The 24,212-nt window shown below is 39.0% G+C and overlaps 1 protein-coding gene across 2 annotated transcripts in view; it reads left to right on the forward strand.

Annotated features, from left to right (window-relative positions):
• The window catches only part of RP1 (RP1 axonemal microtubule associated), a 378,450-nt gene that overhangs the window by 41,519 nt on the left and 312,719 nt on the right, over positions 1-24,212 (forward strand). The window contains exons 2-4 of one of the 2 annotated variants that reach the window (XM_077166763.1): positions 1,599-2,213; positions 2,713-2,884; positions 4,839-11,653. In XM_077166763.1, the coding sequence (XP_077022878.1) occupies positions 1,611-2,213; positions 2,713-2,884; positions 4,839-10,561 (6,498 nt within the window). In that variant the 5' untranslated portion in view covers positions 1,599-1,610 and the 3' untranslated portion in view covers positions 10,562-11,653. Of the gene's footprint in view, positions 1-1,598; positions 2,214-2,712; positions 2,885-4,838; positions 11,654-24,212 lie in introns of those variants that run through there. The other variant, XM_077166764.1, reaches the window with a different exon arrangement.

Genomic DNA, 24,212 nt, shown 5'->3' on the forward strand with positions numbered 1-24,212 from the left:
GGGCGCGGAGATTAAACTGGGAGCCCAAGGTCAGACCACAGTTTCTCAAAAGAGGATGGGAAGAGGCTGCAGTTTTGCTGACTCCACTGCAAGGCTGGATTCCCCAGCTCCTGAGGCTCTTGCCTGCTACAGCTGCTTTTATTGTTTTAATTATATAGTTACTCTAAACCACTGGGGGAGTGAGAAGGGGAAAACACATCTAAATTCCTAGGCTGATCTTTAAATACATATCCCTAAGTTAGAGACTTGAAGAGCACAATGGAGATATAGGAAGGATCTTAAACAACAGTTTGCAAACATTTAAGTAAATTCTTTGGGCCAGATTTACAGCTGATTTACATGCGGGTTTCATCTCTATAATGCTGATTAAATTTATTTAGTTCGATTTACCTTCAAAGCTGCAGGGTATTCTTACTCTGTCAAAAGACGCCAATTGAATTGATTTAAAGCAGAAGAATATAGTCACAAAATGCTACAAATAAACAACGAACCCACAACCAGCTAAACCCTTATGCCAGCTGCTCACTTATCAAGTAACAGACTGTAGCTGCATTGAGAAGTGGAAGAAAATCTCAGTGGGTTGCAGAGAAGGTCTCCTCTTGAATTTCTTCCTGTAATTTTTATTTCAGGACTTTTAATTTTAGAACCGCTAGTGGGAGCCATACCAAGACTGCACTATTTTTAGCAGCCCATTGCAATGCTGTCATTCTTTCAAAAACCATTTGTTCAGTGCAGTGTTTCCCAAAGTATATCAAACGATTTGCATTTTTTCCAGGTCTGTAGTGGAAGCATTTTATGCTCTCTTAATTTGGCCCTCATTTCAGGATCTGTGTGATACCTTCCCCCTAGAATTTAATGCCAGAAAAAAAAAAAATCCTCCAGATGAACTCATTTGGTTCCACTTAATAGACAATTTGATCTTTATAACCCTTTCCTCGTTTCCCCCTTTTCCTTGATTACTGGGATACCCAGAACTAAATTTATCAGTTATAAAACTCTCTTACTTTTCTCATTGGATGGTTCCTGATTTGCAACTCTTTTGTTACCTGTACACACCCTCGTTTTTCTAATTGTGAAAAATTCCCTTAACTAAAAAAAATTCACATAGCATAAAATGTATAAAAATGCACAAATATTACCCACAGACATCCAAAAATAACCAACATTAACATGGGGGATGTATATACTTTGGACTTTTTCCCATTTATATAATAAATACGTATAGATATAAATCAATAGTATAACATGTTTTATAAGTTGCTTCTTTTCACTTAATATTTTATAACCATCTTTCAATAAATATAGGTCTATTAAGACCTGTTTAATGGTTCCATAGTTTTCCATTACATGGGTGAGTATATCATAATTTATTTACCCAAGTCCTTGTTAGTGAATTGTCATTGCTTTCATTTTTAAATGATAAATCTCCTTATCTAACTGCACAGTGCATGTCTTTTTAGAGTAAGCCCCTTAAAGGCTATCTTTCAAAATTGACAGGAATGAATGAATGAATAAAATCCCAGCAATATCCTGAGTGTCTCCAACTGTGATTAGTATTTCTTAGCTTTACAATGTATTTCCCTTTCTTCCCTGTCTAGGCCTCAGCCAAAATGAGCGAAACCCCTTCCACCAGTTTTTCCACGATCCATCCGATTTCTCCTGAAGGCCCAGGACCCTACCCTCGCCACGCGAGCATCCTTCATCCCGTGGTGGCCAAACGGATCAACTTCTACAAGAGCGGAGACCCCCAGTTCAGCGGGGTCCGGGTAGTGGTCAACCCTCGTTCTTTTAAGACATTTGATGCGCTATTGGATAACCTGTCCAGGAAGGTGCCCCTGCCTTTCGGGGTGCGGAACATCAGCACCCCGCGCGGCGGACACAGCATCACGCGCCTGGAGGAGCTGCAGGACGGCCAGGCGTACCTGTGCTCCCACGGCCCGCGCGTGCAGCCGGTGGACCTGCAGCGCGCGCGCCGACGCCCGCGGCCCTGGCAGAGCCCCCGCGCGGTCAGTGCGCACGCGCCCCGCCGCCCCGCGCTCCCCGCCGCCGCCGGCCCTCGCCGCTTGGTAGTCTTCAGGAACGGCGACCCCCGCACGGGTCGCGTTGTCTTGCTGAGCCGGGCGGTCACCCAGAGCTTCGAAGCCCTCCTGCGGCACCTTACCGAGGTCCTGCGGTGCCCGGTGGCGAAGCTGTACACCACCGACGGGAGGAAGGTGCACGCTCCCGAGCCTCCTGCCGCGTCTGTGGCCTGGCCCCTGCGTCGTCGTGGGGTGGGGGTGGGTGTCTGTCACTCCCGTGGCCTGGCCCGTCTCCTTGTGGAGTGAGGGTCTGGGGGAGCTTCCCTTTAACGAGAGCGTGAGTTCTCATTGAAGTGCTCAGCCGAGTTCCCCAGGCCCTTCCCCACCCAGCTGTGGGGGTCCCTTTGGCTGAGGCGGGGTCTTTGGTGGGGAAGTCGGAGGAAGGACCTTACACCTTTCAACTTTTCTTTAGGCGTTAGTATGTCGGCTCAGCAAGGACTTTGCTCCCCCCTCCCTTTGGTATTTTCGGTTATTTTGTACACCATTGGTGTCTAACAAATGCTTGATGAGTGGCTCCTTCAAGCCCGTGAAGTTGTTGAGTTGATTCAGTCAAAATAATGTAATTATCACGGGGAAAGAAGAAACCTTCGCGTGGCTCTCAAATGGAGATCTGAACTCAGGGTTTTTCTTCCAGGTGCCCAGCCTCCAGGCGGCGATCCTGAGCTCTGGAGCTGTGGTGGCAGCAGGAAGGGAGCCCTTTAAGCCAGGAAATTATGACATCCAAAAGTACTTACCTTCAGCTAGATTGCCAGGGATCACTCATCACAGAGGAAATGCTAGAAATGCTAGGTCAGAAGGCAGAAAAGGTAAGTCAGTTGAATATGTATGTAGCCCTTATTTTTAGCATTGAGATTTATTTTTTACTTCAACAAGAACAACAGAAATCCATGCTTAAATGACTGATTTCTTTCCATCACAAAAGAGAAAGTTTGACATTGAAAGCATTCTATAGTGAAATTGGTTCTGTATATAGTTGGAAAGGGTCGGAAGATTATCTAATGGCTTTGTTTTAGACTTGTTCAAATTGATCAATTATATAGCTGTTTACATTGCTGGATATACCTTTTTGTGTATAATGCCTAGTTGAAAAAATCAGCATGCCAGTATTTTTTGCTTCAGTGAGGAAATCTTTGGAATCCATGTAAGTGATATCTCTGGTAAATCCAGATTTATCTCTAAATGGTAGTATGCAGCATTTGCAGCTGAGCTTGGCAGATTAGCTAAGCAACTGTATTTTAAAAAATCTTATAACTCCAAATGTGCCCTACTTTATGCACTTATTCAAGTAAAAATCACAGATTCTTAGATCCATTTTTTTATGTATTAAAAAATAGGTTCATGTAGGCAGTTCATAGTGGTGAGCAATAATCTAGGTTGAAAATTCCTTAGGAACTGCTGCAAATTGTGCCCTTATCCTCTGATAGAGGAGGAAGATGGCCTCTTGAGAGGTTGTAAATTCTCTTTGCAGGCACGGCTAATCTCATTATCCATGGTGCTCAATATTTCCAGTGAAACTTTAGCTTTCCCCTAAAGTACTGGTTGCCATTTGTATTTATTTTTAATTTTCGTTCTATTTAGCTATGGGCTAATGCTCACTTAAATAGTTTCAATTCCTCTTTATTGCAAAAGTGGTTGAAACTACCCAGTTAATTTATTTTTGTCATTTAATTATTTTATGAATATATTCATTAGGTCTTTACTAATGCTTCTATTTTGTAGCATTTGGCTACCAAATATATGTTATGCATATGTTAGTGCTATTCCACCTTGGTCCTTCTACTAAATGATTTTATTATTTTGTGTCTGATGTAGGTTGCTGAGTAGGATTTTTTTATGACTTCAGGGAAATCTGAGGGGTTTGTTGACTTTTACTTCAAAAAATAATGAAACATTTTCATTCACAATTTTGGTAAAAGTATATCCAAAATAAGAAAAAATAAGCCTAGGTTTATACACTGTAATATTTAAATTATTAATCTGATGGCAAGCATGTGCAAATCTATATAAACTACTGATAGGAATTTGTTAGAATTTAAGACACGTGCCTGCCAGGTCATCTCTAGTGACACACATTAAACAGATAAGTAGATATTCAGGCCTGAGCCTAGCTCTGTTCTTTTTTCCATCCTACATTAAATCAAGTGCACTGATTATACAGAGTAAATACTAAATTAATAATTATTACTTGATTATTTATATTATTTGGTCCAAACTTTAAAACAAATTCTAAAAGTGTTTCAGCTTCATTAAGCTATAGACGTCTTCCTTGAATAGGCATACCTCCATTAGTTGTTACTTACCTTGTTTGACTAGATTAGCAGCACTTGTTTAGACTGCAATTTTAGGATTGGTAAATAAACCAGAGAAAATAAAACAAAATAAAGCCCCACAAAAGCCTTGATTTTGATGGAATTCCTAAGACTTTCTACTTTATACATTCCTTCTTAAACTTGTTAAAATTGAATTTTCATGAATCTCCTTTGAAGCAGACTTAAAAAGTCTCATTTTAATAATAGTTTGCGGAAATTTACCAGATATTACACTAAGTTTCCTTAAATAGCTAATGAATATATAGAAATAAGAAATGTATCAAACATATCAATTTTACCATGAAATTCAGAAAATACTATACTTTTCATACTAATCTTTTCTTTTTTTTTCTTCTTTCTTTCCTGCCTCTTTCATTGGGTGTTTATAACTTCTCGACCTTCCACATTGTACTTTGATGCCGGGCATCTTTTGCTCTTAAAATCTTGGAAGTGAGTACATACCTACCTTCAAGTCCAAGGTCCCAGATTTATTCTGTTTCTTCTGACAAAATGCATAATAGTGATTGCTGCTCAGACTATTCTCCTCCTCCTGAAAATTACCTGGCCTTAGAAAAAAGTGATTCTCATAATTTATTGCTAGCCCCTTCTCAAGATGATGTTGAGAAATCAATTGTCTTTAATCAAGATGGCACTATGACCGTTGAGATGAAAGTTCGATTCAAGATAAAAGAGGAGGAAACCATAAAATGGACAACCACCATCAGTAGAGCTGGTCTTTCTAATAATGATGAAAAGAGTGAGATAAGCAGTTTTCCAGAAGGAACAGATGATCGATCATCTGGTTTAAAGCTTGCAGCATGTTCATTGCCTGTAGACGTCTCACCCATGGAGAAAGGCAGTAAGCAGGAGGGCAGTTTGGCAGAGGAGATCCATACTCAAGTGACAGATCAAGAGGCTCAAACTTGCAGGTATGCCTGTTGGGAGGATGCTGCTGTGGACACAGAGGCCATCCAGGCTGCTCAGAATCAAGAAAAGCATCACTTTTATAGGCCTCCTACACCTGGACCGAGGAGAGTGAGGCAAAAGAAGTCCGTGATAGGGAGTGTGACCTTAGTATCTGAAACTGAAGTTCAAGAGAAAATGATTGGGCAATTTTCCTATAATGAAGAAAGGGATGATGGAGAAAACAAATCTGAGTATCACATGTTCACACATTCTAGCAGTAAAATGTCATCAGTATCTAACAAACCAGTACTTGTTCAGATCAATAACAATGAGCAGATGGAGTCAACTTTAGAAAGAAAAAAGGAAAACAGACTTCTCAAGTCAAGAGCAATAAATACTGGTGTTATGGAAATTACAAGTCAAGAGATGTTTGAGATGACCCATAATCACAGCTTGCCACATACTGTTTCGGAGAACTCGATTGTGGAGGCAGGTATTATTGATAGTGTAATATCAGACAACAAAACTAGTACCAAGACCTTCAGACCTTATGATAACACCAGTGGCATGTTCAGGCCTATGTCAGCAGGTGCTACTGACTCTTCAAGGAACAACTCTGGCACCGACAAAACCATGTCTGAAGCCCCAGCCTCGAAAGAATCCTCTACTGTTATCACAAAAGTGGACAAACTGATGAATGAATTTGCTCAGTGTGGTTTAACAAAACTTCCAGGTCATGAAAAGCTGATTTCATCACCTTTTGCCAGCAGAAAGAAGAAGAAATGTCAACAGCAAGTGATAAATTCAAGGCATAAGTATGGGGAAATTGCAACCAAAGGAGTCTCCAGTTGGAGTGACAGAATAAATGCAGAAGGTGAAATTGCACAGGAAACCATATTGCAAGAGTCACACAATCTCCCTAAAGAAGGGATACTTTGTGAGGAAAGTCTCCATGCAAGTAATATGGTAATTGAGTCAAATGATTTCTGTTCCAAAGGTAATCTGAATCGCATGATTTCCAAGAATTTACATAGAAATAAATCAAATACTACCCGAAATCCTAAGGTTCAAGGACTTTTAGCTAAAGTAAAATACAGAGCACTAAAGAAAGTTAACTTAGGAAGACTCACAAAAAAGGAAATTGGTAGCGGAGATAAAATGTTTCCCCATAAAGAATTTAAGTACTGCAAAAATACTTTTGAAAACCAAAGTTTATTTCATGTGTTTAACTTTCTTGAGCAAACACCCCAAACTTTTTGTGTACCACAGTTTCAGGCAGAAATGCCATCTGGGTGCTTGAGAGGTATGGCCCAGAAGAATTTAGTTTCAAAAACTAATAATTCACACATAACTTTAAAAAGTCAGAAAAAACAAAAAGGGGGTAAGTTGAAACCAGGCACTACTCCAAGTAAACAATGTGCTACCACCAGATCAGGTTCATTAGCTTCCTTGAGAAAAGCTGATTTACCTGAGGATATTGCCCATTATTCAATTCAAAATTATATACAGAGATGGTTGCAGAACATAAATCCTCATCCAACTTTGCAACCTAGAAATTCAGCTCCAGTGTGCAAAAATGAAAAGGGTGTGGTCAGTTGTAACAATAGTGGTTTTCCAGGAAATAATCTCTACACAAATTCTGGAAAAGGAAATAATTTTGTCGTGGAAAGTAATAGGTACAAAACTAAAAATGCTAAAGGGTCAGGGGATAAGCTAGGTAAAGAGGTAGTTAAGTCTCTTATGGACACAGATCATGGGGAAGAGCTTACCAAAGGCCACTGTGAGAGCCAGGTTGGCTCTCTGCATGACAGGTACTTGGTTTCACTACATGAATGTCGCACTTTATCACAGTCGGCTATTGATGACCTTAATACTAAAAGTCAGGCATCTGCCAAAAAGTCAGGACCAGAAGTAAGCCTTGTGTGCCAAGAAATAAACCTAACTGCAAAAAGGCACCAGGTGGAGGCTGCCATTCAAGTGGATTCTATTGGAGAGGACACTCCAAAAGACCTCCTACAGGTCTTGTTGCTTCGCCAATTGCAAGCTTCAGTTCCTAGCATTCAGAAGACTCAGAATGGAGTCGTGCAAGTGCCAGGTTCACTTTCAGATCTTCCCTTCCCTTCCCCTGCCTTGTGTAATCCATCCACTAATCTCCTTCTAGCTTGGCTGTTGGTGCTAAACCTAAAGGGAATTATGAATAGCTTCTGTCAAGGGGATGTTCACAAGATGACCAGCAGATCTTCAGAAATACTTGCCTTGGTGGATGTTCTAAAGCATGTGTCCATTACTGAGGAAGCTGATGATTTGAAGGCTGCTGTTACTAGTTTGGTGGAGTCAACCACAAACTGCTTTGAACTCACTGAGAAAGAACAAGATAAGGCTGCAGTATGTCTTTGTGCCGATAGTTCCACGGTAAAGATTCAGAGAGTTCCTAAGTGCATTGAAAATGAAGAAATACAGCAAATCTCTTTGGAGGGAGGTTGCTCTACCAGTGAAGTTTGTGTCCCAGAAGTCAGGGTTTCACAGGTGTCTTCCTCTCCATGTGGGGCTTGCACTGCGGGTGAGACTCGCCCTCCAGAAGAGACCCGTATCCCCGCAGACTCTTTTATGCTTAGTGACAGCTGTGCCAGTGATCAGAACTTCTCCATGAATAAGGCTTGTTTCCCGGGAGAGGTCTGTTCACTTACTGAAACTGTATCTTCCCATATGGCTTGTCCTCAAAAGGAGAGTCATAGCCATGAGGCATCTTGTCCAGTAGAGGAGGTCTGCACCCCCATCAATGTCTGCAGTGACCATGATGCTTTATGTTTCAAAGCAAACACGTACACTGACAACTTGAAATTGATGGAAGAGTCAGAACATATTCATGAAGTTCAGAAAGACCGTGATATTTTTGTAGACCCTGGATATAAAAATGGTGTTAGCACCTTGACGTCACTACAAAATATGAATAACTTAAGCCACTGTGACCTTTTCCTAAATGCAGCAGAACCAGAAGTTGGTGAGAAACAGAAACATTGTTCTCTACCTGAGTTTCAAAGTTGCTCACTAAAGGAATCTCAGGGAAAAAACACATATACATCCTTTGATAAGGAAGAATCAAGGACTTCTGATGAGCCAGGCTCACTAACTAACAGCATGACATCCAGTGAAAGAAATAACATTTCAGAATTGGAATCCTTTGAAGAATCAGAAAACCGGGACACCAGTGTCTTTAATATAAAGGTAAATGCAGGAGAGCAAGCCACTGAAGTATCAACCAAAGAAGGGTCAGAGGCTAGTAAAAATATGGAACTGATAGAAGTCTCTAGCTGGAGCCCTGGGGAAGGAGAAAGAAGGAATGATGTAATTTGTGAAACCATCAGGAGGAAGCTGGCAACACCACCATCTTTAGTTTTTTGCTATGATTCTAGGCAAAACGCTGAAAAGGAGATGAATGAAGGACAAACTAAAATGAGAGTAAAAATGATGGCAAAAAGCATGGAACTAGGAATCAACTCAGAGTCCTCTCTTGCTTTGAAAAGATGTTTAAAAAGCCCGCAAACTTCTGATTGGTCAGACTGTGAACAGGGTGGTGACTGTCAGACACCATATAAAACATCCAGCAATGCCCCCAGTGACAGCGGAGACATTCCCTGGGGGAAAGAACACAATGTAGGACTTGTTAAAGGGACAATAGAAAAACTTTATGGTAAAGCAGAGCTTGTTAAACCATCTCTTTTTTCTGGGCCTGCACGCAGATCTCAAGTTCACCCTCACAGTTCTAAGGAACTTCAGCATGCAAGGAAGGCAGGTCTTTATGATTCTGAAAGTCACAAATGTCATGATTCTTCTGAGCAGATGTCCGGGAGTTTACCTGTATTGCAGGAATTTCAAGAGGAAATACAAGATAAATGTGACGTTAATGGCGTGAGGGCCAACGGCTGTGGGGCAGACGTTGTGGAACATTGTATGAAACAAAATGATCGTAGCAGAATCTTCAGGGATGTAGAGGAAGGAGTACTGATCGATAAAGGCAAGTGGCTCTTGAAAGAAAACCATTTGCTAAGGGTGCCATCCCCTGAAAATCCTGGCATGTATTGTAATGCAGACACCACTTCCGTGGACACGTTACTTGATAATAACAGCCTTGAGACACCATATTCCCATTTTGGAAATTTGGACCCAGGCCCAACCATGGCTGAACTGTCCTCTTCAGAACTGGAGGAACTGACGCAACCCTGTGAGCTGAAATGTAACTATTTTCACATGCCTCATGGCAGTGACTCTGAGCCTTTTCTTGAGGATTCACTAGATGTTCAAAATAAAATGTGTGCCACCAAGAGAATACCTCCAGCTCACCAGACAGAGGGGAAGGGGAGTCATGGGTCAGGACGCGTCTGCACTTCCGTCACTCGTGCCCTTCCATCCACGGGCCACAAGGTTCATCCTGTCTCTGCTGATCCTGTTAGAAACCAGCCATTGTCTGGAAACCATGGGATTCGTGGTGCACTTCAGGAGGAGGACTCTTTGGATAAGCTCTATGCTATCTGTGGTCAACATTGCCCAATACTCACTGTGACCATCCAACCTGTCAATGAAGGCAGTCGGGGATTTGCATATTGCAAAGATTCTGATATTGAGAATTACTGGGGTTTCCATTCATGGATGAAAACACACCCTTATTTACTGCAGGCAAACAAAAACACGTTCAGAGACATAAACGATAAAGCAAAAAGGAGAAAGATGCTTGTTGGTCATGCCATCGGTGATGCATTTCATTGGCTTTATTTCAATAGCACTTCTGACTTGGTTAAAAGAGGAAAAATCAAAAGAGTTAACTTCTTGGATTTAGAGGAAGAAAATAATTTAAAAGAATTTCAGTCACGTTTAGAGCAAAGATTTTGTGTGATTTTTTTGCACACACGATTGTTAGGTGTGTTTGGTGTGGAATCAAATGCTCAAGACCCCAGCGATCAGGGAGATGAAATCTTTAAAGTAGTCGATGAGAATAATAATTTGTTAAATAACAGATTCCAGAGATCAAGAACAAATCTGAGCCAAGGAGTAATAGGAAGAAATGATATTAAATGTTGTCTCTCCCTTGGAATGCTTGGCCAAACCTATCTGTCAGATATTTGCCAAGTTGAAGGATGCTTAAATATTAGCAACAGAAATATGTTAGAAACAATTCCCATTTTTGAGGATGGAAATCTTTTCATTTGGGAAGATGAAAACCAATTAAATTTAACTGATTTTGAAAGCAGTGATGAACAGGAGGATATGTAATTGAAGTATCAGAACAGCCTTTCTCTACCAATACATTTTTTCCCCATAATATAATTAAGCACATGGTATAGGACGTGGGCTAAATAAGTTCTAAGATTTTCCTTTTGCTTCTTCAAAATGAACTTACCCTAGGATAATCCTTGGATAATTATAACTGCCAATAATGATATATAATATATAATAAAATTATATATAAAATAATATATATACTTATAATTATTCTTGGATAATTTGTTTTGACTTTCCTTAGACCTCTCTTCGTTTTCCCAACAATTACAGAGTGAGTTTCCAGTTTACCCTTTTAGAAAATGGTTTCTGTATGGTTTTGCTCTGAATTTGATTTCATGTGTCTATGTTTTTCTCTTTCTCCTTGCCATAAGGACAAGCATTATAACTTCTTTATCTTTTCTTTCTTATACTGTTAGCACAATGCAAAATGTATATTGAATGTATTGATGAATAAATGGAATAGACATGGTCTGGAAGTACTTAATGTATTAATTTTAAATATGTGTTAAATAGTTTCAAATAAATAATTTTTACTTATTTGATAAAAGGTACGACCGTAAGGTGTCCACAGCAATCTCATTGCTTCTTTTGCCGAGTGCATTGAACCTGGTTCCCCTGGAACATCTTGAACTTGCAAGCATTTCCATTGGACAGGGGTCACCATGATCTCATGATTAGGAAAATTGCTCCACTCCTATAAGCAACCTCTCTGCTACTCTGCCTAGAAATTATAACCTTTTAAACATTAATAAAATGTCAAGAAATTCAAACAGGTTAGGGAAAAAAGGGATGGGAGAGAGGGATTTAAAGCCTGACCTGTGAAAGAAAACAAAAGGAGCTGAAGGTCTAATGAACTTAGGAGTCATTCTTTGTGTAGCGTAGTTACATGGATTTTTTTTTTTTAAACGTTATTCTGTCACCATGTACACAATCTAACATTTCCCCTTTTAATCATATTCAGTTATATATTTCAGTGATATTAATTGCATTCACAGTGTAGTGCTACCATCACCACCACCTATTACTGAACCATCTCCTCATTCCAAATAGGAACCCTGTATATGGCCTTAACTTCCAATTCCCTACCCCCAAGCCAACCCCTGGTAACCTATATTCTAGATTCTGACTTTATGAGTTTGCTTATTCTAATTGCTTCAACTTAGTGAGATCATATAATATTTGTCCTTTTGCGTCTGGCTTATTTCATGCAGCATGATGTCTTCAAGGTTCACCCGTTTTGTTGAATGTATAAGTACTTCATTCCTTTTTATGGTTGAATAACTTTCCATTATATGTATATTCCACACTTTATTTATCCATTCATCAGTTGATGGATGCTTGGGTTGCTTCCATCTTTTGGCAACTGTGAATAATGCTGCTATGAATATCAGTGTTCAAAAAAATCTCTGCTGTCAGTTCTTTTGGGTATGTACCTAGTAGTGGGATTGCCAGGTCAACATGGTAGTTTTATTCTTCGTTTTCTGAGGAACCACTAAACTGTCTTCCACAGCAGCCATACCACATTACATTGCCACTAGCAAGGAACGAGTGTTCCTATTTCTCCACATCCTCTCCAACACTTTTTCTTTTCCATTTTTTAATAGCAGCCATACTAATAGGGTGAAATGTTACCTCGTTGTGGTTTTGATTTGCAACCAGGTAGACTTTTTTTTAAATGCAATTTTATTGAGATATATTTGCACACTCTATAATCCATCCAAAGTGTACAGTCGATGGCTCACAGTATTATCACATAGTTGTGCATGTGTCACCAATCAATTTTAGAAGATTTTCATTCGAGGTAGATTTTATGGTTTCTTCTACTCTGTGACTGTATGATGGTATTGAAACTAGTCTTATAAAATGCTGGTCCATGCCTCTTGTCTGGAACTTGCTCAAAGTAGCATGATAACTGTTGGGACCACACATGAAGGTCCCCAAATAAGATAAGTTTGGTTTCAGTTCAGCCTGAGTCATAGCCATAGAAAATTACAAATTGCTACTTACTTCGTTAGCTGAAAACTACCTCTACTCGGAGTATACTTTTTCTGTAGTAAGTGCTGCACTCTTCTAAAAGTAGTATGGTAGTTAGTGGTGTGCAAGCTTCTGCAAAGACCAGTGAGAAACTGTAGTGAAATAAAAGGGCTTAAAACTTGTGGAGTAATAATAGGAAGGGGAAAAGAATAAACATTAATTTTGTGCCTACTGTCTGCCAGGACTATAGCAGACTTAGAGATTTATTATAGTTAATGCTTCTTAAAGTCATTGTGAGCTTGGGCTTATTATTCCCTTTTTCTAAATGAGAGAATTTAGGGGCAGAGGGGTAAGGTCCTTTGGTGGGAAGTACACGGTAGGTAGCAGGTCAGAATTTGAACTCAGGCCCTTCATGCTTGAAAATCAGTGTTCTTTATACCTAAGTTTTTATTATTCTGTTTACATGAGGAGGAACGGGTAAAATGTTTAAAAAATTACTTAGCACTCCTATTCCCTGGCATACAGCATGCAGCCTATGGTTTTTGGCAATAAGACAACAGAACAATCAATACCTTGAGTGGCCCAGATAATATTGGGAGAAAGAAACAGGAGTGACACTCATGAATAAGCGATGTATGACTGTGTAAAGTACTTCTCTTTATATATGTTTTTATGTAGTGTTTATATTGCATTGAATTCTGGCAGCTGGCGTGCCACACCTTATTCATGTTTATATCTCAGAACTATCATATTGCTTGGGACATGGTAAGCACCTAGTAAATGCCTGTTGAACGGATAAGAAGTGTCATTGAAAGCTTTTATTCTTTCTTTGCCTGTTACTAACTTTGGACCCATATATGTAGAAGGATAAGCAAAGATGCTAGGGGATAGAACTAAGTGTCCTGCATTTTACAAAACAATATTTCAATCATCTTTAAAAATGTTTGTAAAACGAGGATTCCTTTCTTTTAAACATTCAAGGAATTAAAAAAAAAATTTTCTCAAAACTTGTACTTAAAACCCACAAATCCGGTAACACTGTGAAGTTTAGGAGAGTCGATGACACCTTGGAGGAAATTCAAGCATGTTACACAGCTTTGGCTTTTGCTTTAGAAAGGTGAAGCGCCTGCAGGGCGGAGGAAGGGATCCCAGCCTTTTGTAGTTGAGCCTAGGATCCGCGCTCCCGCCAAGAATGGTGCAATAACGGCTTGTGTCCAGCAGATGGCGGCTGTGTTCAGCGCTGCCGAAAGCCCACCGGCCTGGGGAAGCTTGGAGGCGACAGGTTACTGGGCGCGGTGTCTCCAGTCCGCTCTATGTTTCTGCCCCCAGTCCGCTCTATGCCTCTACTTCAAGCATCCAGGCCGCCTTGGGGCTGCTTGCTTTTGCTTGGGAGAAAGCTGGGGGCCCTACTGTGCAGACAACCTATAAATATTAAATCTAAAAGGTCTAACAATATATAGAATTTAAGGAACTATCCTGTGAGTAGCAAGGAACTGAAGTTGAAAAGTAGAGAGATACAAAGAAAAATGCCAGGAACCGAGAATCACCAGAGCGAATAGCCAGAATCGGGGGAGGGTGGGAGCAGCCAGAATTCCTAACTCGGGTGGAAACTACATTGGCTCGGTGGGGAGGGTGATTTTTACATGAAGCTTCAAGATGTTTTACCTTGCAACCTCTCAGTGACACAAAACAGTGGGATAGAAGCCACGTCCCACGTTTGGGTCACTCATTTTGTGAGTTTCCCCATTAAAATGGGGCCGCTACGTTAAAGTCCTTGTGAAATAAGTGGGATCTGCCTTATTGGGTTGTCGACAAAGGGTCCCTTGAGTTCTTTGCACAGGCCCAGGTGCACAATACATTTAAGCTATTTTTTTTTTTTCAAAAGCAGCGTCAACTACTAGTTTTAATGCCTTTTGTACGCTTCGGTCAAAAGCTGGTGCTCTTGCAATCTAGAATTCAGTGTCTAGCCCTTTTACGGGCTCAGATATGAGAGAAATATTATCACTTCAACATTGACACATATGACCCTTTCTTGAAGGGAAAGCTGTTCAGTATTTTTAAGCCCTAGCTGGTGGTAAATATTGTCTGAGTACTTTATGTATACTGTCTCCGTCGACACTATATATTGTGCTGAGTACTTTATGTATACTGTGTCCGTCAATCCTCACGATAACCAGGTGTCAGCGCCTTCAGTGGAGCTGGGAGCTGTCTGAGGTTCCCAGAGGCCAGCAAAGAAACACTTTTCCCTCCATGTCTGTGTCCATGCTTCACAAATAACCCTGAGTTTTGTGTAGACAGAGCTAGAGCTATCCTGGAAAGATAACGTGGCTTTTTATTCTTTGTTTACCGTGACTGAGAGGGGTTCTGTAACTGTCCAGGATGACGTTGCCAATCTAAGCAGCGTTACTTTTTCCATTATTTTATTCTGTTGTCCAGTAAGGAATGAAAGGATAATTTTTAAAAAGCAAAATCATGGTTTCCATACAGATACAAAGTGAACACGTACTAAATATTTTATTTAACTCATTAATCCGTTAGGGCAGCCAGGTACAGGTCACAGTGGGTTCGAAGGAGAATTTCAAGTATTGCACAAAGATAGGCAGATAAGGAATACTGAAATGGATATGGGTCTGTCCACGGCAATAATTAGTTGCATCCCATGGGACACAAGTAATTTATGTTTCTATGGACAAGAATAATTTGCTTTATTGTTAGTTTTTTTTTTTACAACTTATACAGTTGTAAAGTCGCTTAAAGCTAATGAAAAGCAGAGATAATCCCTAAGAGAGTGCTTTACAAGACATTTAGTAACCTAATTTTGGGGCATTTTAAGGTCCTTCATTTTTTTTCTGCAAAGCTGTGTCCTCCAATGACTTCACTGCTAACTCATTAAGGCAAACCCCCATATCATAGCGAACGATGTATGACCAAAAAGACTTTCTAAAAATAAACCAGAAAATAGCAACTAAGCTCCCAACAGAGACAAATTTTATTATGTTTGATGGTTTAGGGCAAATTTGTTCATCCTTTAGTTCCGGAAACCTATACTGGGTATACAGTACCCAGTCAGGACTTTAATATACTATGACTGATTTTAACAATTGCAATTCTTCCTGTAGGATGTGCTCATCAGACTTTTGTCTATGCAGAGATTTTTTTTTCTTTTTAATTTTTTAGGAGTAGTTGTAGATTTTCTATGCATAGGTATTTTCAATACTTTATCAATGTTTACTTTCTGATTCATGCACAGAGATTGCCATAACAATCAATAACAGCAACAAAAAAAAAAAACAAAAGGTATCAGAGTAAAAATCACTTAACTGCTTTCTCTCTTGAGAGGAGGTTCTTATCTTTTGTAGCACTAATGTTGATAAATGGCTAGCCTACAGGCTACTACCTAAGTAAGTGCTTAAAACTCAGGTGAATCAATATAATCAACTGAATTAAAATGGGATGTTAGGTTCATGGGGAAAAATGACTTGTACATCACAGGAATTCATTATTGATCTATTAGGATCAATGATGCTTAGTGTGAAATGGGTGGCATTAAATACTATATTTATATTCATAATATGAATATTCCCCTAGATGTGGTATAGGTAATCCAAAAGAACAAATACTCTCAAGTCATTTATATATTGGGATTTGTTTTAGATTCACATTTAAATATAGGTCTATTAGACATGGAGGGAATTCTCAGTCAAACAAATGAAGTTATAATATGAAGAAGGTCTTGGACCAACAGAAAGCTCCCTAGATTTATTTTAAGTATTTGCTCTTTCAACCAGTCCATCAGTTCCCATGTAGACCTGGATCTGGAGCAGCGAACTGTTTTAACATGAAATGTCTAACTCATAGGAAGTACATCGACGTACATGAAATGTCTTGATAGGACAGACATACAGCTATAAAGCGAACACGTGCTAAATATTTTATTTAACTGTAGGTGGACCTGAGTGGGAGAGGAATGAGGTCCACAGGTTCTGTGTAATTGGGCAACACTCTGCGGTCAGCTGGCCCACTGGTTTCTGTACAGCCAACCTGGAGGGGTTACACTGATAAGCCATGTATAGGATTCTGCAAGGGTTCCATACACTAGGGTAACTTTCCAGAAACCTGTGCCTCTGGATGGGTCCCTGGGCCAGATAGGTCCTGAAACTTAGAGGGGCCAGCCTCTCCAGAACTTCAGCTAGTTCCATCTCCCTACCCCATGTTATTGACAGCCCCTTCCAACATGAAAAAGTTAAAATGGCTATAGCCTAAATACCCCTAAAGAGTGGGATAGAAAGATCAAAGGTAATGGTGGAGTTATACACAGAAGGTAGGGTTTGACAAGCGAATCCTATTCATTACCCTAGATACTCTTCAGGACTGGCTGGAATGCTACTGGGTGGCATTTGGCAAGTTATGACAGGTAGCAATGTCTAACCTAGGCTTGTGTAAGAGTGACCTGCAGAGTAGCCCCCGACTCCACTCAAACTCTCTCAGCCACTGACACTTTATTAGTTTCACTTTAAGTCAGGTAGATGTACCAGATCTAAAATAAAAAAGTTAGACCTCTTCCTGACTCTTTCACAGATCTAATTCCCACTCCACAGACACATACACCTTCAAATCTTTCAATTCTTCTGATATTTATTTCTTTATTTCTAAAAAAAGTTGCTTTTTAGGTGGCATTTTTCTATTGACTATTGATGGTTGGCATCTTTTCATGTGCTTATTTGTCATCCCTATATCTTCTGTAGTACAATGTCTGTTCATATCTTATTATTATTTTTTTTTTGGTGTTTGCCATTTCGAAGTTGTAGGAGTTCTTTATATATTCTATATAAAATGCATTAAATTGTATGTTTTGCATATATTCTCTCTCTGTCTGTAGTTTTCCTTCTCATTTTCTTAATGGTGACTTCAGAGAGCAAAAGTTTACAGTTTTGATGAAGTTCAATTTATTAATCATTTTTGAATGACATCCTTTACATGTCCTATCTAAGAAATCTTTGCCTAGCCTAGTGAATAAAATTTTCTTTTGGGCTTTTTTTTTTTTTTGCAAGTTTTATTTCCTACATTGGGTCTATTTCACACATTTTGTGTTACTTTTTTGCATATGGTAAGAGGTAAGGATTGAGGTTTATTTTACTCCGTTTGAATATCCAATTATTCCAACACTCTTTATTGAAAAGGTTATCCCTTTCTTATTGAATTACTCTGGTACTATTGTTGATAATCACTTGACTATATCTGTGTGTATGTATTTCTATATTCTCTCTTCTATTTTATGGATCTGCATGTCTATTTGTACACCAAAACAGTCTTAATTACTGTACCTTCAAAGTAAGCACTGAATCCAGAGAGTGCAAGTTTCCCCAACTTTACTGTCTTTCAAAATTGCGAGACCAAAGGGAGAGATGTTTATTTGGTACAAAATTTATATTTTGGGTAGCACATTATCTAATTCAACTTATATAGTCAGTTTAATTGAACATCTTAATTACATGGAATCTTGAATAGGACATGAGATCTTGTTGGTTTGTGCAGGTTAGTGTGATGCCCTAATATATCCCAGAGTAATTTGGGCAGAGAATAAAAAAGTATTTGCAAAGTCCCCTTGGGGGCCTGGGAAGAAAGAAGTATTCAGCTTCCGCCTCTGGGAAGTTCGATGTTTTTGCAAGCAGTGGAGACAACCAATTCAATAGGCTAAGCCCTCAGTCTTGAACTCACCCCTATGAAACTTATTCCTTCAAGGAAGAAGCTAAGCCTACTTATTATTATGCCTAAGAGCCACCCCTAGAAAACCTCTTTTGTTGCTCAAATGTGTGGCCTCTCTCTCTAAGCCAACTCAGCAGGTGAAACTCACTCAGCAAGTTAACATGGGACATAACTCCCAGGGATGTAAATCTCTGTGACAATGTGAGGAGACTCTCAGGGATGAGCCAGGACCCAGCATCAAAGGATTGAGAAAGCCTTCTTGATCAAAAAGGGAAAGAGCAAAATGAGACAAAATAAAGTCTTGATGGCTGAGAGATTTCAGAGTCAAGAGGTTATCCTGGAGGCTATTCTTATACATCATATAGATATCCCTTTTTAGTTTATAGTGTATTGGAGTGGGTGGAGGGAAGTATCTGAAACTGTTGAATTGTGTTCTAGTAGCCTTGATTCTTGAAGAAGACTGTATAACTATATAGTATTAACAGTGTGACTATGTGATTGTGAAAACCTTGTGTCTCATGCTCCATTTATCCAGGGTGTGGACAGATGAGTAAAAAAAAAGTAAGGATAACAAATAAATACTAGGGGGGAAAAAGGGTAAAATTTAGGTAGACTGAATACTGTGGGTTGATGAGAGGGAGGGGTTAGGGGTATGGGACGTATGAGTTCTTTTTTCTTCTTTTAATTTCTTTTTCTGGAGTGATGCAAATGCTCCAAAAATGATCATGATGAAGAATTTACAACTATGTGATGATATTGTGAGCCGTTGATTGCATAATATCTTGGAATGTATGTGTGTGGATATTTCTCAATAAAAATATTTAAAAAAAAATTGCTCCCACTAGTCTATGTTCCTTCATTTCCCTCTTCTTCCTACTCCACCTAACCAGCAGCAGCTGGAGACCAAAGACTTGAGTGTCTGTCTAGCTCAGAATTTTCCCCTCACTGCTTTGTCCACAGCCAAAGATATAACCTTGGGTTTTATATTCCTTGGGAAAATAGAGGCCATAGGAAGATGGATGAGTCAAGTGAGCTTGGCACTTAAAGGCAGTGTCCAGAAGAGTGCCAGAGAGAGCCATACATAGTGATGATGTTGCCCATTTGTGCAGCAGTCCATTGCTGTCTTGAACTCTCAACCAAATGGTGTTGCTAGCTTTGGGAGGCAGGGAGCAATAAGAAGGCTTTTCTCGCATGAGAAGAGGAGATCTCTTCCATCAACTTTCTATCTCCTACTGCTCAGAAGTTATTTTGTGGCTACCTCTGATTTCACACAATCTTCTTCAATAATAGTAGCTGAGCTGAAGAGCTCCTTCCTCATTTTGCAGCTGGATTTCCAGTGGTTTAACTATTTGTGATTTGTTTTTGGCTAGTACCCACATAGACACCATGGTCTTCCAGTTGCTACACAGTTATGCCCTGGAAGCTGTCCAGTCTCCTACTTTTTATTGCCACATATCCTTATGAATTGCAGTCAGTGGGGTGTGTGGCTAGCCATAGGCACTTTCTATAACTTTGTACCTTAATGTAATTTTCATTTATGTAATAATTTTGCTCTTTGAAATTGACAGAGTTGGTGACAACCTTTATATGTAATTCTTAAGTGAGCCATTATTTTAATTCAGAGTTTCTCAACCCTCTTTTTGTTCGTTATTTTCCCTCAAATTTCCATAAATAATATGGAATAAGATATTTTGGGTTGGCTTGAGCTTTGTAGAGTCACAAACTCTTGTAATGTTTGAGATTTTTCCACCTCCCAGGTTTGTCTTGCCCCTGTTGAGAATGCATGGTCTTATTGATAGAAAAGAGGTCATTCTATGACAATGACAATAACTTTTCTTTATTGAGGGACTATCATGTTCCACCATGTGCTCAACACATGTCTGATTTAACGCTCACCGAGACTATCCTAGGTGGGTGTTACTCCCATTTTAAGAATGAAGAAACTGAAAAACAGAAAGGTTGTAAATTCAAATCCCTTTTGCTGATAATTCCTCAACTTCTTGCCCTAGGGAAACACTCATTTGCTTTTTTGGGGGGGTGGTGGTGAAGACACATGGTCCAGGAATGGAATCCGGGTCTCCTGCATGGAAGGCGAGCATTCTACCACTGATCATTTGCTTTTTATTAAAATTATTTTTATTGAGGTGAAACTGACATAATATAAAATTAATCATTTTAACATAAAAATTTATGACATTTAATATATTAACTATGCCATGCCATCAACATCTCTTTCTAGCTCCAAAATGTTTTCATTACCCCAAAAGGAAACCTGTAACCATGAAGCAGTTGCCCACTATTTCCTGCCTTCTCCAGCCCCTGAACACCATCCATCTAAAGTCTGTCTCTCTGGATTTACCTATTCTGGATATTTCGCATAAATGGGATATACAGCATGTGACTTTTTGTTTCTGGTCTTTCACTGAGTATGATGCTTTCAAGATTCATCTACTTTGTACCATGTATCAGGGCTTCATTCCATGTTACGACTGAATAATATTCTATTTTATGCGTATACTGCAATTTGTTTATTCATTCATCAAGTGATAAACATTTGAGCTTTTTAGTTTCTTTTGAACATAAACCTTTTCGTCAATGCTTGTTATTTTCCACTTTGCTGATTATAGCCATTTTAGTGGGTGTGAAATGCTGCCTCATTGTGGTTTATTTCTCTTTTAGTGGCATTAATTACATTTACAGTGTGTGCTATTTTCACATCTGTCTGTTTCTGAATTTCTTCATCACTTGAAACACAAAATCTGTATTCTTTAAGCAATAACTCCCCATTCACCCTCTCCCCGCAACCTCTGGTACCCACTAGAGTCTACTTTATGTCTCTATAAATGTAATCTGGCTTGTTCTGTATCTGGCTTACTTCACTAAGCATAGTGTTTTCAAGGTTCATCCTTGTTGTAGCATTTATCAGAAATTCATTCCTCTTTATGGCTGAATGATGTTCCATTGTGTAAACATACCACATTGTGCTCGTCCATTTGTCTGTGGATGGACATTTGGGCTGTTTCCACCTTTTGACTATTGCGAATAATGCTGCTATGAACACTGATGCTCAGAAATCTATGTTCTTGTTTTCAATTCTTTCGGGAATATACCTAGAAATGAAATTGCTGTGTCACAAGGTAATTCTATAGTTAACTTTTTGACGAAATGCCAAACTGTTTTCCACAGCAGGTGTAGCATTTTGCATTCCCACCAACAATGTACTAAAGTTCTGATTTCTCCACATGCTTGCCAGCACTTGTTATTTACTTTTTTTTTTGATAGTAGGCATTCTAGCAAGTATGAAGTAGTATCTCATTTTGATTTTGATTTGCATTTTCCTAATGACTAATGATGTGCATCTTCTCACGAGCTCATTAGCCATTTGTATATCTTCTTTGGTGAAATGTCTGTTCAAATTCTTTGCCCGTTTTTTAACTGTGTTGTTTGTCTTCTTATTGAATTGTAGAAGTTCTTTATATATTTGGGGAGAAAACTCTTACCAATATGTGGTCTGCACATATCCTTTCCCATTCTGTGATTCCACACTGGGAATGTGGGTCATCTTCAAGACCACACAAACCTGGGAGGGGGTGAGACTCGGGCATGTAAAAATGCCACAAGGCTTTTCTATTGTTTTAAATTTGCTGTTTCCTTGATTCAGCCATTTGCTTGGATGCTGTAAACTATTGACCATTTTCCAGAGTTCTGGAAAAGATTGTTCTGACCATTTCTACTTAATTTTTTTTGTTTCTGTGGAAAGAAAGATGTTTGCAGCTGCTTACTCTGTCATTCTGACCGACCTTCATTGGCTTTTTGTCAGTACAAGTAAGTTTACCTTTTCTAGAAGATCATATATGGAATCATATAGTATGTACTCTTTTGTGAATAAGGTTTTGATCAGTGTAAATTTTGAGATTCATCCAAATTGTTGAGTGTATCAATAGCTTATTCCCTTTTAATACTGAGTTATATTCATTTATGTACCACAATTTGTTTATCTATTCACCTATTGATCGACATTTGAATTCTTCCAGTTTTGGGCTATTGTGAATAAATCTGCTATGAAAACTTGTATACAAATCTTTTATGTGCATGCTTTTACTTCTTCTGGGTAAATAATAAGAATGGAATTGTTAGGATATATGGTAAGTTTGTTTAACTTTACGAGAAACTGCCAAATGGTTTCCAAAGTATTGTACTATTTTACATCTCCCCTAGGACTGCATGAGAGTTATAATTGCTCTACATATCTTATCAATGGTTGGTATTTTCAGTCTTTTTAACTTTATTCTATTGTTATAATGTTACATCTCTTTATGGTTTTAGTTTGCATTTCCTTAGTGACTTAGGATGCTGAGTATCATTTCATAAGTTTATTTCCCTTTATATATATAGTCTTTGAAAAGTCTCTGTTCAAAGCTTTTACCCTTTAAAAAACTGGTTGTTTATCTTCTTATTCAATTGTAAGAGCTCTTGATTTAACCTGGAATCAAGTGTGTGTGCATTGCAAAATATTTGACTATATATATGAAAATATAGGAAATTTTATATGATTTTCTTCCAGTCTGTGGCTTATGTTCCATTTTCCTCATGGCATTTTTTTTTTTAAAAACAGTTTTATTCACATATCATACAATCCAACCCAAGTTAAAAAATCTGTGGTTGTGGTATAATCACATAGTCATGCCTTCACCATCACAATCCATATGAGGACAGTTCCTTTATTTTCTGCAAAGAATCCTATACCCTTTCCCCATATACCCCACATATTGATATTTAGTTTTGGCATATTGCCTTTGTTACATTAAATGGAAGCATATTACAGTGTTACTGTTAACCATAGACCTAGTTTGCATTGATTATATATTTTTCCTGTACACCACCCCATTTTCAATATCTTGCAATGTTGACATTCATTAGTTCCCCCCATGCAAAAACATTCTTATATTTGTACATATAATCATCATCATCCACTGTAGGCATCGCTAAGCTTAAAGCCATCTCAGTCTTTATCCTCTATCATACATGGCCCCCACCCCTCCTATCTCAACCATACTCACATTCAACTTCTTTCTGTGTACTTACTATTATTGTGCTATCATCAGATAGTATTGGGCTATCCATTTCTGAATCTTTATAGTCTGTCTTGTGGCACATTCTGAAATCCTTCAGCACCAGATGTCCAATATGTACTCTTTCTATCTCCTGATAACCTATGGTCTTAAAGTTCACTTATTAATGTTAGTTCATATTAGTTGGACCATACAGCATTTGTCCTTTTGTTTCTGGCTTATTTCACTTTGCATAATGTCCTCAAGGTTCATCCATTTTATTACATGCTTCATGACTTTATTCTGTCTGTGCCAGTTTGAAAGTATTATGAATCCTAGAAAAGCCATGTTTTAATCTGATCCAATCTTGTGGGAACAGCCATTTCTTTTATTCCTAACTCAACACTGTAGGATAGAAACTTTTGATTAAATTATCTCCATGGAGATGTGACACACCCAATTGTGGGTATTAAGTTTTGATTATATGGAGATTTGACTCCACCCATTCCAGGTGCAGTCAAATTAGTTTACTGGTATCCTTTAAAAGAGGAGGCAGTTTGGAGAGCGTCAGAAATGACAGAGTTGACAGAAATGGCAGAAGCCTCACAACTGACAAAAACTTCACAGCAGAGCTGACACAGATGCAGGATGTTTGGAGATGCTTGGAGCCCAGCAGACATTGATATGAGATGCTAAGCAAGCCAGAATCTGGAGAGAACCAAAGGAAGCCAAGAGATGAAAGCCTGCCCTGGAGAAGCAAAGTGAGGATTCCCACAGGAACAGAGGCTGAAAGCAACAGAGTCCAGGAACAAGAGTCAGCAGATGCCAGCCTTGTGACTACCCAGCTGACAGAGGAATTCCTGACTCATCGGCCTTTCTTGAATGAACGTAACCTCTTGTTGGTAACTAAA

This window comes from Tamandua tetradactyla, chromosome 6, assembly GCF_023851605.1.
Source record: "Tamandua tetradactyla isolate mTamTet1 chromosome 6, mTamTet1.pri, whole genome shotgun sequence".
In the NCBI taxonomy this organism is placed as follows: Eukaryota; Metazoa; Chordata; class Mammalia; order Pilosa; family Myrmecophagidae; genus Tamandua; species Tamandua tetradactyla.